Consider the following 16,013-nt stretch of genomic DNA (forward strand, 5'->3'; position numbering starts at 1 on the left):
CGACCAGGTGCTCACCCCTGAACTCGTTCCTTTCATGGCGGCTCATGGCCCAGATCTACAGTTCCAGCATGATAATGCTCGGCCGCATACCGCGATGTTGACACGAAATTTCCTTCAAAACGCTGGAATCAACGTCATGGACTGGCCATCGAGGTCCCCTGACCTTAATCAAATAGAGCACGTTTGGGATGCACTTGGGAGAAGGCTTCGTGGTCTTAGGAACCAACCTCAGACTTTGCAGGAACTTGGCGCTGCCTTGCAAGAGCAATGGCGCAGAATCCCCAACCACGTGTTCACAAGCATCAGGCAGTCGATGAGGAGACGGTGTTTGGCAGTGGTGAATGCATGGGGCGGCCATACACAATATTGAAGTGAGAAATTTCACATTTTTATTCTTGTGACTTGACATTCTGTATACCCATGTTTTGGAACGGTGGTGTAGCCTAATGAAACTGATTATGGCACTGTCAGTGTATCGAGTACATCACACAGATCTCAGCAATGAAATAATAACAATTTAACCATCTTACCATCTCTTGTTCTTTTATAGTGCCCTGAAGAAAGAATGTGAAGTTTCTTTTTTGACTCAGTATACATGTGCAAACAATCCACACATGCAAACACTATTCACTGAAGCATTCACATGTACCAAACATACAATAAATACATCAAATAAATGTTTCTAAACAGATATAGTAGTACAAGTCAAACACTTGGAAGAAGTTATCCACCATAACGTGGGCATGAGTATCCACCATAACGTGGGCATGAGTATCCACCATAACGTGGGCATGAGTATCCACCATAACGTGGGCATGAGTATCCACCATAACGTGGGCATGAGTATCCACCATAACGTGGGCATGAGTATCCACCATAACGTGGGCTTTAGTATCCACCATAACGTGGGCATGAGTATCCACCATAACGTGGGCATGAGTATCCACCATAACGTGGGCTTGAATATCCACCATAACGTGGGCTTGAGTAGTAGCCAACACAAGACTATGAGTTATTTCACGCAGTCAATGTAACAACTTTACCAAAGTCTTTTGGTTACACTGCCGATCCAATGACATCACCATGACATCACAGCTGACGACGTTCCACACAGCTGACGACGTTCCACACAGCTGACGACGTTCCACACAGCTGACGACGTTCTACACAGCTGACGACGTTCCACACAGCTGACGACGTTCCACACACAGCTGACGACGTTCCACACAGCTGACGACGTTCCACACACGAACATACATGTAAGCGTAGCTAGGACACAGCTAAATACTTGACGTACGTCGAATAGCCAACAACTACCCTGCCCCTGATGTTCAACATCAACAGGCTCATAATAGCCCATGCATCCACTTAAAGCAAATATATCATCTGTTTAACACTCCTCTCCAATCACTCTCTTAAATACACAACAGCACATGTATTCCCCATGCAGCACATGCATCAACCTATTATCAGATTGTGTGTTTGTGTGTTTGGGCGATCCACTCTTGGTGATTGTGGCTAAAGAGCTATTTTTGTGACAAAATGAAATGACATTTATTGAGGGGAGTACTAATCCTACATTGAACTTCGTTGACACATTTACTGCATGCTTGGATGTTTATAGTATTGCAATAGATGCACTTACCCTGGGCTAAATCTTAATGAGCCTAAATTGGATCTGCATAATGTTATTCTAATATTGGTAATGACATGCTTCCTTTAGAAAAAATCAAGGTCCTGTATTAAAGTGTAGACATAGCCTTTGTTTTACCGAAATGTGTGTCAACGGAGTGAGTCTAGAATTTATCTTGAATCATTTGTTAAACTATGTAGTCGTCACTTCTGCCTTTTTAAATTATGTGCTTGTGGGGTGACTTTTTAGGATTTTAGACTCGTGTCTTTCTCTAAGCTATTACTGATCATGGTGAAACTAATAATCTATATTATATTTTCCTAATATCTGAATCCTAATATATCGCTTCTTGAGGTTAATAATTATTGATCATGATTTTGGTATAAATTATTCCTCCAGGATAGTTTGAAAGTTTAAAAAAACCGTATACTCAGAGGCGAAAGTTACTGGGAAATGGAAATCAGTGTTTTAATTGGTAATCTTGGGAAAGAATTTTTGGATTTGAACCACGGAATGAGTGTATTTATCTTACTGTTCAAAGAAACGCAACCAAACGCTTGATGTTCGAATTGCAGTTTCGCAAGAAGCAAGACATACTGGACAGAAAAATGGCCAGCAATGTTTACTTTAAAAGGCGAGCCAAACAAACGCTGATCATTTCCACTCAATGTTATCAAACTTGGATTCTAGTTTTGGATATTTTCACCAATATACTTAGATTGCTTGTAAAAATATTTTGTAACTATATTTGGAATTGAAAACAGACGCAATGAAATGTCGTCATTGAATTATATTGTCAATTTCATTGTCCAAAGCCAAACAATCTCACAATCGATATTACCTGAAAAGTAATAGCATTTGTTGATAATTATTGAGCACACATTCATGTAGTTATAGCAGCTTTACCATTAATTTGGTATGTCGTTAAACTTACTAACCGAGCAATAGTGACATCTGGACTGTTATCAAACTTGGATTCTAGTTTTGGATATTTTCACCTATATACTTAGATTGTTTGTAAAAACATAAAAAATAAATGTCCCTCCCGAGAGCCTGAGGTGATATCCCCATGCAATGCCCCACTCGATTACCGGTCTCTGCCGCACTGATGGATCGCTCTAATACTCTACAGGAAACACGGTGGGCGATAGTGATTCCCGCTGGAGTACAGAGTATTGCCGGGTATGAACCAACACGCATCAATAGGCGGTCTTCATTGGCATATTGCAGATATGAGGCACGTTTAATCTTAGCTTATTAAACAACAAAGACGCCGATCTCCGTACTTAAACTCTCACATTGCGCTATCCGTGATATGCAGAAAAATACAGTGATTGCAGAACAGAAGTCATTTTTTTAATAAAACAGATATCATTTTTCAAATATAATCGTTAGGATACTGACTTTGATCATGCCAACGCAGCAATCGATGGGCGGTAGTTTGGATTGTTTGAAGATAAACTGGGCTTGAATAATGTGCACGCAAGAGGACAAGTGTACTTGACTGTTGAAAAAAGACAGTCCGGAGCGCAGTAGGTACAGGCGGAGAAGTCCAATCAACAGCGACTTACACACTGGACAAGTGAAGTCGTTGTTAATAAGAAAACCCCGAAACTGTACGGTAATAGCTAATACCATTTCTCAGTACCAGATCCACGTCACCTCGACATGTAAACATAACACAACGACACTGCCGAACAATTACAAACGATTTTAAATTTGTTAAATTCAGGTATTTGCCTGGCCCTTAAAACACAAATCTGTTACCATTGTGCTACCCATACTCGGCACAAGGCCTTTGGGGTATTGCACCCAGCGCTATTCTGCTCAAGGACAAAACTCATGTAATCTTTCAATGTGTCAACAGAAGCCTCTGGATGGTCACGATGTTGGCAACATGTGGCGCACAGCAAAATTATTAATTACAACACGAAGGTGAACCCGTATTTGCTAACAAAGCTTTGTATCCTAACTCATAGATATCTGAATATTCCCATATGTTTTATTAGACATAATGATCCATACTTGTAGTAGTAATATCAAGAGTTATAATGATAAATTCAAAACATTCTGGCTGCATTCCGTGTATAATTTTGTTTCTTAGTTGAAGACAATTGAGAACGACCAATAACACTTTGGAAATAGTATTACTCTTACAAACTAGGCATGGGCGAGAGTGATGACTTACTAGATATGTTAATGTAAAAGCATAATACATACTTTGGAAAGTCAACATATATGTTCTAACACGTCCGTACAAAATGGTGTCAGTACCAAAGCACCTTTCGCCATAGGTTCAATAATTCCAATTAACTAATCAAGCAGAGTAGGAATCCTGCCTCACATTGGGGAGGAAAAAAACGAAGGCAATTGTCTGAGAAAAAAAAGAGTTAAAATATGAACACATGTTGTTTGTTCTTTGAAGTGGTAGAAAGTGTGAACGTGTGAAATACACTCCCACTCAGACACTTTTGATGCCTCTAGAACTAATTGAGTTGTCAGATTGATATCCAGATAATGTCAGAAACGTCATCGTATCCGGATTTAGCGCGTGTGACCATCAACACATCCATGTTATATATACTCTACATGTACCAGTCTAACCACAGCGTTGTCCACTGATATCCAGAACTGCAAAGGTAAGTGCACTTTTCATAAGTGTATATTCTGTCTGTCGTATTTGTCCTCAGATATTCAGGCTAATGTGTACATGGAAAATATTCAAACAATTACTTATACTGTATATAAGAATGGTGCACATTAAGTTTTTAGGGTTTATCCAAATATATGTCGTCTTCGGTGAAATGGACATTATATTTTTGCACAAGACTGGCAAATTAGCGTTAAACATTGTCATTAGAGGTACTAATACTAATGGCAAGAGGATACTGTAGAAATGTGTTAATAGCGGCGTAAAATCATATTATTACTCAGATTCTTCGCAACTGTTAACGTTGAAACAAATGTCACAGTGTCACAAATGACATTCTCAGAACGTCAACGGATTAACCCATACGTTTCTACCCAGATGAAAATCGCACTCGTCCTCCTGTTCCTGACCGCCATGGTGGCCCTGCCCGGCTCTCATTCCTGGGGTATTCGTTTACCGCGGTTTAGGAGGATTGTACGTGCTGTTGGAGGTGCCGTCAAACGTGTTGGTACTTCAGTTGTAAATGCCGGGAAGAAGGTTGTCTCAACTGTGAAAAAGGTTGGAGAAGCAATTAAATCTGGTAGGTGCTTGTTTTGTCACGATAATGGGCATTTGGTTAAGTCAACAAATAAGGTTTAAGGATAACCTCTATCTCATCATACATCGTATGTAAACCAACATTGTACCACTAAATTATACTGAAGTGATTAATCAGGAATGGGGCAAGATACGCTCATGGATGGATAATGTTGAATTACTGGGCAACGATTTAAGAGGAATCCGGTAAAATAAACCTTCCAGTACTGTCTTTATATATTGATGGTACATATTTTAGGAAAGGTACGGATAAAAAACCCAACCTGTCTATGTCTCTGTCTGTTTGATTTAGTGTGAAATCGTCCTGACCAGTGTATCGTTGTTTACACTTGTCATGTTGGTCCATGTCAGTAATAAACGTATCCTTATAACTATTTACGTGACCAGGCAAACGAGACGTAAGCGAGTTTGACGTGGACGGCGACGGGGAAGTCAGTGACGACGAGATCATGACGGTGCTGGCAACCAGAGACGTGGAGGACCTTGTCCAGGATGGTTACATCACAGGTAAGGGAGATAACCACTCTAGTGGCGAAGGGTCACGATTTTTCTTATTGCAAGTAACACTCACATTTGGGGAGAGTTTTTGATAAATGTTAAAGTTGGTCAATCTAAGATGAACGTCCAACATATGTAACAGGCCCTACTGTCTGCCTTCCTTGGTATCCATAGCTCCATGGCCTTCACTTTGTGTTTCCAGAAGCAGACAAGGAAGACATCAGCCTCTATCAGCGTCACGTCCGTGAAGCTGTAGACCTCGAGCTGGGTAAGATGTTAACATTGCAACATTTCTGCAAAATCGTGTATATTCCGGATCAGCGGTTTTTAACTGCATCTTATTCCATCTGAATGATCGCCCAGCATATGTCCATGTAGACATAATTCATTTCACTGTGCAGTACGCTGAAGACATAGAGTTGTGTCGGTTATGGCCTGAAGTGATTTCACAAGAAGAGTCCACTGTAATGTCTGTGGAAGGTATAAAAAGCTTTGATGACACATTGCCATCATAATACCTAAACGCTTAACTCTTTTCTTCGCCTATTCCGCCCCTGATATTGCTGGAATATTGCAAAACTATATCACTCTCTTCGACTATGTTGATTCTGTGGACCAGACAGTGTCTTATAACGCCGTCACCAGAAAGCATATTATTGACAAAATATGTACATCCCTCTCTTCATGTTATCATCTTGTGTTTATTTTCTCTTTCAGAATAATCGTGTTGACAAGAGAAAATATAAGGTGTCCTACTCATCTTTCATATCTGTAAGAACAAGAGTATAAACATAAATAAAGTCACAGGTATTACGTGTGTGTTTGTAATATGTTAGTAGGTGGAGGTGGTGAGTGAGTGAGTGAGTTTAGTTGTACGCCGTTTTTAGCAATATTCCAGCAATATCACGGCGGGGCACACCAGAAATGGGCTTCACACATTGTGCCCATGTGGGGAATCGAACCCGGGTTTTCGGCGTCACGAGCGAACGCTTTTACCACTAAACTACACCCCAGTTGGGGTGTAAAGTGGTGTAACCTTGTCGTAGCAAAGTACCGGTTTTTAATCAAAACCTGACACGACTGCAAATTCTGCTTTCTCCCGCCGTCAAATTGTTGACGAGTGTTGACCAGTTCTGTGTGTGGATTTGAATCCCGATATGTACACTATACGTCTATACTTGATTGAAAAACTACTTTCGCCTTGAGCTTGTCGTATGGAGGACAGAGGCGCGTTTGTTGTTTCACCGAAATACGGCTAATTGTGGGATAACATTTGCTGCTGGGTATAACGAAAATGTTGCTGTGTGACGAGAGAAGAATTGATTTCACTGGGGAAAACATTCTACCTTCGCGAAGGGATGCATTCGCGAAATTGAATGCAAAAATGTTCACGGAACGTATTAAATACATTAATTCCAGGCAGCTGCTGGGCTGGTCGGCAAATTCCCAGAGGCAAAAGTTTGTCACACCAAAGACGGAAAAATATATCATTTCATGTGACCCTGCCTGGCGCTCGGCATTAAGTGGATCAAACTAGCACTGATCTGGTTGAGCTTAGTTGACTGTCTGAAAGGGGTATCCACTTTAAACACCAGCATGCTATCTCCGTGGGACTGTGCAACAAAACTAGCATTACTACGGACCAGGACAAGCGTGCTAATTTTGTGTCGTCACACATTAGCTCTCTATAATCATACATAGAGGGCAGTGGCATGCTGTTTACTATATTTAGACTGGACGACAGGATTGGTCTGGAAATTTCCAGCCCTATTCCAGGATAGTATTATGGTGCTTTGTGTGAGTACCCAGGGGCGGATACCGCTATTTGAGAAAGGGGATGGGGGTGCACAGTTAATTATCACTAAAACGGGAGTTTCAATAGTCATTTAATCAACTTTCAGGACATAAAACACACACATCCCACCCCCAAAAGGACCCCCACCCCCACCCGCCCAGGATCCGCAGTAGTACCAATTGGCTTTCTGGTCAAATTCCTTCTAAGTGGCGTGCTAGTCGTTATTGGGAATTAGCTCGGATTCCGAAGTCACAAGTAGATAATTACGAGAATATTTACCAAAATGAATTTTATCGGCAGATTTAACGTGCGCTTCCCGACATTATGCGCATTTCGCAAACGACCGCCAGGCCATTTAGTGTTTGCTCAAGAGAGGGGTGATTTGACCGAAAGGTATGGCAACCTGAAGGGTTGCATAATTAAATTTGTATGAAATTTAAATCTGGACATTTGCCGGAAATGGTAGGGTAGCTGAACTACGGGGTGGTTATTTGGTATTAATTTTGTTTGTATTTATGTTTTGTTTTTTGTTTAGTTCAGGTTATGTGGTTTTAAATTTTTATTGGTACAAGTTGGTTATTTTGGATTATGTGCGACCTAGAAGGCCAGGTTTGATTAGAAATATATAACTAAGGCTTTGAGGATTTGGGTGTTGTTTGTGGTGTTTTGAGTGGGTTTTTTGAGTAGATGTTTTAGTTTAGAATTTGAATGTTGGTATTTACTTTGCCACTCTTGGAAGGTTTTGCGTTTGCATAGGTTTTTTATTTCGCTTTTACGTAGTGGTATGTTTAAGTTAACTTCTGGGAGTTAAGTGGGCGTTAAGACATGGTCAGGGATCCATATAAAGTGTACCTATTTGCCTTAGGCCTGGAAGATCCTGAGCGCATTTTCGTATTTTGTGCCTAACGTTTCTTGTTTAAACTATTTATTCAAAATTGAAACAATAAAAAGGTTATGGTATGCTGGTGATACGAAATGGAGTGTGTCCTATCAATGTGTGCAATACAATAAATGAAATGACATTTATTGAGGGGAGTAGTAATCCTACATTGAACTCACACTAATCTCGTTGACACATTTACTGCATGCTTGGATGATTATAGTATTGCAATAGATGCACTTACCCTGGGCTAAATCTTAATGAGCCTAAATTGGATCTGCATAATGTTATTCTAATATTGGTAATGACATGTTTCCTTTAGAAAAAATCAAGGTCCTGTATTAAAGTGTAGACATAGCTTTTGTTTTACTGAAATGTGTGTCAACGGAGTGAGTCTAGAATTTATCTAGAATCATTTGTGAAACTATGTAGTCGTCACTTCTGCCTTTTTGAATCATGTGCTTGTGGGGTGACTTTTTAGGATTTTAGACTGGTGTCTTTCTCTAAGCTATTACTGATCATGGTGAAACTAATAATCTATATTATATTTTCCTAATATCTGAATCCTAATATATCGCTTCTTGAGGTTAATAAATGATCATGATTTTTGGTATAAATTATTCCTCCAGGATAGTTTTAAAGTTTAAAAAAACCCGTATACTCAGAGGCGAAAGTTACTGGGAAATGGAAATCAGTGTTTTCATTGGTAATCTTGGGAAAGAATTTTTGGATTTGAACCACGGAATGAGTGTATTTATCAAAATGTTCAAAGAAACGCAACCAAACGTTTGATGTTCGAATTGCAATTTCGCAAGAAGCAAGACATACTGGAAAGAAATGGCCAGCAATGTTCACTTTAAAAGGCGAGCCAGACAAACGCTTATCATATCCACTCAATGCAGTCTTAAGATGTGGTTTGGTTGGTTGGTTGGTTGGTTGGTTTGTTGTTTAATGCCGCACTCAGCAATATTCTAGCTATATGGCAGCGGTCTGTAAATAATCGAGTCTGGACCATGCAATCCAGTGATCAACATTATGAGCATCGTTTACGCAATTGGGATACGATGAGATGTGTCAACCAAGTCAGACGAGCTTGACCACCCGATCCCTCTCATGACAAGCATGAGTTACTGAAGATCCATTCTAACCCGGATCTTCACGGGTTTTAAGATGTGGAGAACGCCTGTATTCATCGTTCTGGAACAAGTTGGACATGCCACGCCTCATGATGGTGAGCTACTATCGGTATGCTTCAGTCTGGTATCTGGCATCACGACGGTGCTCGTCGATTCAGCGTCCACAGAAACACTGTTTGGCACGTTTAAAGAAAAAAATATCCCTTAGTGGCCGCCCACAAGTAACGATCCCAAGTCAAGACGGATGGATTCGAACACAATTTCTAGATGAACTTCATGTTTCAATTTGGAAATCCACATGAAACAATATAAAATATGGCCCATCAAATTCGTTTCAAAATATTCAAACCTGTTTCATTCTCTCACGTTGAATATATACTTTGTGGTCTTGACAGAATACTTTCTGCGTTTACTTAAGACATTGACTCCAACAACTTGAAAAGGATTCTATTTGTTGGACTGTTATCAAACTTGGATTCTAGTTTTGGATATTTTCACCAATATACTTAGATTGTTTGTAAAAATATTTTGTAACTATATTTGGTATTGAAAACAGACGCGATGAAATGTCGTCGTTGAATTTTATTGTCGATTTTATTGTCAAAAGCCAAACGATCTCACAATCGATATTACCTGAAAAATAAAAGCATTTGTTGATAATTATTGAGCACACAGTCATGTAGTTATAGTAGCTTTACCATTAATTTGGTATGTCGTTAAACGTACCAACCGAGCAATAGTTACATCTGGACGATTACACTGAGAACAATATTGTGCGGTTTGATGGGGGTTCCCTGCCCCGGTACATCAGTATGATCTACATACATCTTATTTCGACGGAGCAGGTGAATCCTGTGTGTCGAGGTGTAGATGCATAGCTGCGTCTTCAGCGTCTCCTACGTCTCGGCGTTGCCAATGGCATTTGCCATGCAGTTTCTTGCACGCTGTATGTAAAACAAACACAAGGAATAACATCTTAGACATAGCTTCATAGTGACACCTGGATTAAATATCAGTAAATCAGCAGTACTAATGAAGAAATCGTGACAAACTGTGTATCGATATTTGCAATTATAGTGTAAGGAAATGTGTGGACATGCATGGATGACAATGCAAACATAATGGTATAAAGCTTCATTGTTGGTGTATTGGCTCATGGTTAAAGCTAAAAACTACACCATAGCAAACAGCTGTTTGTTATTGACATGAACAATAACTAGTTAGATTTGTGTGTTGTTTAACGCCGCACTCAGCAATATTCCACTTATATTACCAAAGCTCCACTTATATGGCGGCGGTCTTAAAATAATCGAGTCTGAACCAGACAGTCCAGTGATCATCATGAGCATCAATCTACACAAATGGGATACGATATGCGTCAACCAAGTCAGCGAGCCGGACCACCCGATCCCGTTAGTCGCATCTTATCAAAGGGCATTGGGTTGCTGACTGGTAAAACTAGTTGCCAGTTATCCGGGCATTTATTTATCTTTTATGAATTATCATTTCTAGATGGGCCTTTGTTACATATCGCATTTGGAATAAATATAAATAACAGGAAAAATTCCACATATTTTCCCCAAGCTTGGGATAAATATTGAATAACGTCACCTTCAGAATTAAAACACATACATATATCTGTCGCCGCCTTTGCAGGATCATGGTTCACATACCGTTTGAAGAGTTTGCTTGGCTCCACTATCGAACACGTCAACCAGAAGATTACATGTCAACATCTAAATACTTGTATATACACAAACATATGCAAACGTACGTCTTGTTCCCCTAAATAGCCTCCGAAGCCATGAACGACGTCTCCATGCGTCACCGGAGTGTAGCAGCAACACTGCGGCGACTAACACCACAAGCAACACCGTGGCCTTCATCTGAAACATATGGAACAGTTTCACAGTATGTGTGTTGGTGTTTTTCAAATACAGAAACCAAATAATCTCAGCGTATATTGTATACAACTAATTTGTGACTACACTGTTTCACCTGCCCCCATATACATCATATACAATAAATAAAGACTGACAAATATTCACTGTCTGAGATTAATACATTTATTAATACCACACATTCGATATTTACTCACATTGAAAGGAATGTATATTGTAGTTGGGGAATTAGGAGTTAAATGCACTGTCTTTAACAATTAGATTAATGTTAGACTGAATTTATCGTCTCTAAATTTCATTTGAAACCGAACACATCTGTTGTGTTAATATGTGTAACAGTGTGGCAGTGTTGTAAGCGGAAGCGGTCATAAAATCAGACGCATTTTCTCTCAATCCAAAATGAATGTGTCTAATTGTATTGATTGTCCAATCAAATTCGGGTATTTTACGTAGTCATGGTAGAGTGAATGATATCATTGTTTGCTGTAAGTGCTATCTAAAATTATTAAAAAATCTATGATAACATATCATTCTAGCACGACAATGTGTGATACTCGATTCTGATTGGCTGAGAGCTCATCAAAACCGTACTTAAATGACAGTTTAAGGACCGCTAATTAAAGTGACCGATTCACCGGGTATGAATACAACGAACTCGTTGACCCTATTGTTTGTAAACAAACATGTCGGACAACGGCAATTTCTATCTCGGCAGCATCTTTGGTGTTTTTGAAGTAAAAAGCGAATGGTTTGAAGAAGAATTTTTTTACCCTAATCCCAGTGAAGAAACGAAGCTGGAAAATCCGTCAGCAGCGCAAAAACGGCAGTATATTCAAAGCGACTCCAGATCTACGTGTGTAGACGTCGACAAAACACGTCGCCCCACACATCCTTACCTGACCGCTTCCGTCCCGGCCGTAATGCCCAGTCTTCCACTTCCACTGTCCATGTATCCCACATAAAACGTGTCATGTCAGGTCTTTTCCAAATTGGGAATAGTAGGGTGGTTATCAACAATTATTTCCGTGAATAAAGTTAGTAGCGACTAAACTTAGCGAGTTCACGGATTTCATTTGGGCGAGTCGATTGTCATACAGGAGGGGAGATCAATAATTCGCTTGAGAAAAATCAAATAATTGTACTTGCTCACAGTATTAACTGTATATTTTTTTATTTAGGTATGCTACTTGTTACAAATACAAGCATACTGTTTCCTGAAATTTAGCATTTATGTTGTTGAAAATGTTTTATTTTGTTCATTACACAACCTGTCCCTCAACCGGACGATTCCAAGCGATTTCCAGGACAAAAGGCCCCTTTGCGCCTTGTGTTCTTGCGCGCCAAACAGTTCGGTTTTAAAACGCTTATCAGTCGTGCTAGAATGAAGATAAAGCTACTCTGTTTTCAATTTTGCGGTCCTTTATCGTTGATTTAAGACCGCTAAATGTTTAATTTAGCGGTCTTAAATCAACGATAAAGGACCGCAAAATTAAAAACAGAGTAGCTTTATCTTCTAATTAAATGAATCCCTGATGTCACCATAGCAAATGTTAAAATTATTTTAGATGTTAATGTATTACAAGTGCATCTTTTATATAAATATATTTCCAAAATATAAATTTCCCTGAGCGGCATTTTAGAATGTGGGAAGTGAAGTAATGACCATTATTATGGATTAACATGGTTTTTTTTTTATCTCTTGAGTGCGACGATACAAATTATTGTGCCGTTTGATTATCTGTATCGAAACACTTCACTCACGAAAAAAACGACCTTGTTATCCATAAACTCGTTCAATATACAGTGGAAGTCCTCTAAACCGGCATTCGTTGGGAACGGCACACAATGCCGGTATAGAGGGCGTGCCGGATTAGAGGGCTTCCACTGTACCAACATATAACATTTTTAGTTAAGTTTTTGATATTATTATTCATTGAGTGATGTCCCAAAAAAGTTGTTATTTGATTAAACGGGTTCCTACAATGCTATATCAACAGTTCATTTGCGACAACAATAAACGAAAGAATGACGTAAAATAATGAATAATAATATCGCATATCATATAATTTTCATAACGTCCTACCTTGTTAATGAACAAATTCCAACTGTGCTTTAACCTCTGACAGTAGCTTGTTTGTAACTAGGATGTATCACAATCAACGACCAATCAGACCCATATGTCGGACGTGTTTATTGCAAATTAAGGCGTGCAGCAGTCGGGATAATGATTGCAAAGCAGATAACACACTTACATTTGACATGAAAGCTTTTACACCATCAGTCCAGATGGTAATTATTCACGGTACTGTACGTGATTGGTTTAAGCTAACCTGGCACGAAATGCCAGATTTGAGATTGGAGAGCTTTTTGGGTCCAATCACGGCATGTCAACTCATATGGAATGAGAGCCTAAAGAGATACAATAGTATCAGGAGATGTGTAATAGATTTACAGCGATTCTTGTATATTTGATTTCACATTTTCATTAACTGGAACATCATGAAATACTAACTATATACAGCCAAAATATGGCATTTTTGTCTGCAGAACTCACATGTCTATAAGTCAAAGACATCACAACAAAATATCAATGACAATATAATAGACAGCAGAGCAAATATCTGTTCGTGTTGGAGGGGCAATTACACATGTTGTTCACATGATGCATGAAGTGCGAATATACCATGGTTAGAGAGAGAGAAGGGAGAAAGAAAAATATTTTATTAGTGTATTCCAGTCTACAGAATGAAAGTACATAAAATGTGATTATAATTGGAAAAGCGACGGCCAACATCGGTCTAAAAGACACCAACATTATTACATAAATACTAAATGGATATTTTTCTATAAACCATAAGACTTGCACTCGAGTAAAATATTAGGGTAATACTACGCACCATGTATATATATATACCCCCACTCCAACCGGCGCCGCTCCACCCTACCTCCCCACAGACCGCTACATGTATGCACACAGAAAAGGATTTAGACGACAATCCACGCGTCCATATGTTCACAACCAAATGCAACAATCATGAAATCCAACCATGAACTAAACCCATATTATACTGTCACATGTCACAACCATATACAAAGTCATAGAACACAAACGTGTATTAAAACCATATATCCCAACAAATGTCTCAACCATATGTCACAGTCATGCAACTAAAACATGCACTAAAGCCACATATCACATCCATGAAACAAACATATAGCACAACCATATACAATACACTAAAAGTATGTATCACAACAACACGTACCAACAATGCAACACAAACTTTGTCATGTGGCAGTGTTGTTCATTGTATAACACTGTCACTGTATGACATTGTTTCTGTTGACATTTTTGGGGCAGTGGTTTGAAAAAGTTATGCTCGTCCTACACCGTATTGGCCTTTCTAACATAGTCTGTAGTTAGGCTATACATAGGGAGTGCGTTTGTGTCCATTGAAACTCACTTTACATGACTGTCAAATATAGGTAAATCACTTCCACCTTGAATTCTCAGCCTAGGCCAATGTTGGGTGAAGTGAGGAGAATATCATAATCATTTTTTTCAGTTATAATTAATGCCTATATTACATTGCTGTTGTATTTATACTGCCACTCTGCACTGCCATTGTAAGTCATTTGTAGTAATTTGTAAACGTTGCTAAATACAATTGGTAATTATATCCAATTTCTGCATTGTTCGTTGCTTTCACACCGAGTCTTTAATTGACTGATTTCTGGTTAAATTATAGTTTCGTTTTGGGAACTTAGACGTAACAACATGTACTAAAACATGTGTCACAACCATTCAGTATGATGTGACCTTATCTATGCTACAAACAGTTCATGTATTAAATGAATATATAAATGACAGTATGGTGCATTTTGTTGTATTAAGTATAAAAACAATCAAAATCGATGATCATATAATGACAATACACATACATATTTACGCTACAGTAACTCCATATAATATGATGATGGCGAACCCCAAAGACGTCATTAAAACCCTACCTGCCCAGGAGAGGAGTACGCTGTCTACATTTGAAGCACCTGTGGCAATACAATCAGTCGACTCATCATGAATCAGGCTCTAGGTGACAACGCCAATAACGGAAAATGACACTTTGATGCCATTTGGTCACACGCGATCTATTATTTCATTGAGCTGTTGCAAAGTTGGACCTTGTGATGTATGCAGCTCCATTTAAGTAGCAAGATGTTACATCAGATTTACCAACTGATTGCCCTTCCCCCGATTTGACAGTCTGGAATGGAAATGAATCAGACTAGTGACACTCACCAATCTGTCTCATATTTTGACGTTTGTGTTATGTACCAGAGTGACAAAGCACTCGAAGACTGTATGACTTGGCAATGGTGAACTTTATGTTGAGCAATATTCCTACAGCTCTAGTCTTTGGTGTTTACATTTTGCCTATGTGTGGTACAATCGAACATAATGTTTCTTCAGCGCCAGTCTTTGGTGTTTACATTTTGCCTATGTGTGGTACAATCGAACATAATGTTTCTTCAGCGCCAGTCTTTGGTGTTTACATTTTGCCTATGTGTGGTACAATCGAACATAATGTTCCTGCAGCTCCAGTCTTTGGTGTTTACATTTTGCCTATGTGTGGTACAATCGAACATAATGTTTCCACGATTGAACATACTCTTTCCTTATACCTTACGTTAGCGTATGTATATCCTTGTGACGTTGTCATCGCTGGGGCAGGATGTGCTCTCCCTTTCGCGAATATTTGGTATCTTCACTATTTGATTTAAATTTACATCTTCTCTTTTGGTGGAGTATTTTGTGAATATTGAAAAGGTTTGGTCGCATTCAGTTAGATAACATAAAAGGGTATTGTCATTGAAACAATGACCCCTTTCAAGCGTTGAATGAATGAGTGAATGCATGTCTTT

The 16,013-nt window shown here is 39.1% G+C and overlaps 1 protein-coding gene and 1 long non-coding RNA gene across 3 annotated transcripts; one reads left to right on the forward strand and one right to left on the reverse strand.

Moving 5' to 3' along the window:
• Positions 1-4,245: 4,245 nt before the first annotated feature.
• LOC124263170 lies at positions 4,246-6,191 on the forward strand. The gene is made up of 5 exons (XM_046697738.1): positions 4,246-4,272; positions 4,662-4,863; positions 5,268-5,387; positions 5,581-5,646; positions 6,096-6,191. The coding sequence occupies exons 2-5, from the start codon at positions 4,662-4,664 to the stop codon at positions 6,098-6,100; spliced, it is 393 nt and encodes a 130-aa protein (XP_046553694.1). The 5' UTR covers positions 4,246-4,272; the 3' UTR covers positions 6,101-6,191.
• A 3,565-nt stretch (positions 6,192-9,756) lies between these two features.
• Positions 9,757-15,120, reverse strand: LOC124263171. Of its 2 annotated transcripts, none has more exons than XR_006894787.1 (3): positions 15,102-15,120; positions 10,964-11,075; positions 9,757-10,133 (listed from the first exon to the last, which is right to left on the reverse strand). It is a non-coding gene; the product is annotated as an uncharacterized LOC124263171 (long non-coding RNA). The 2 variants fall into 2 exon arrangements; XR_006894786.1 differs by lacking the exon at positions 15,102-15,120 and adding an exon at positions 13,174-13,301.
• Positions 15,121-16,013: the final 893 nt, after the last annotated feature.

Source organism: Haliotis rubra, unplaced genomic scaffold, assembly GCF_003918875.1.
Source record: "Haliotis rubra isolate DU_JTF1 unplaced genomic scaffold, ASM391887v1 Scf87, whole genome shotgun sequence".
Classification (NCBI taxonomy): Eukaryota; Metazoa; Mollusca; class Gastropoda; order Lepetellida; family Haliotidae; genus Haliotis; species Haliotis rubra.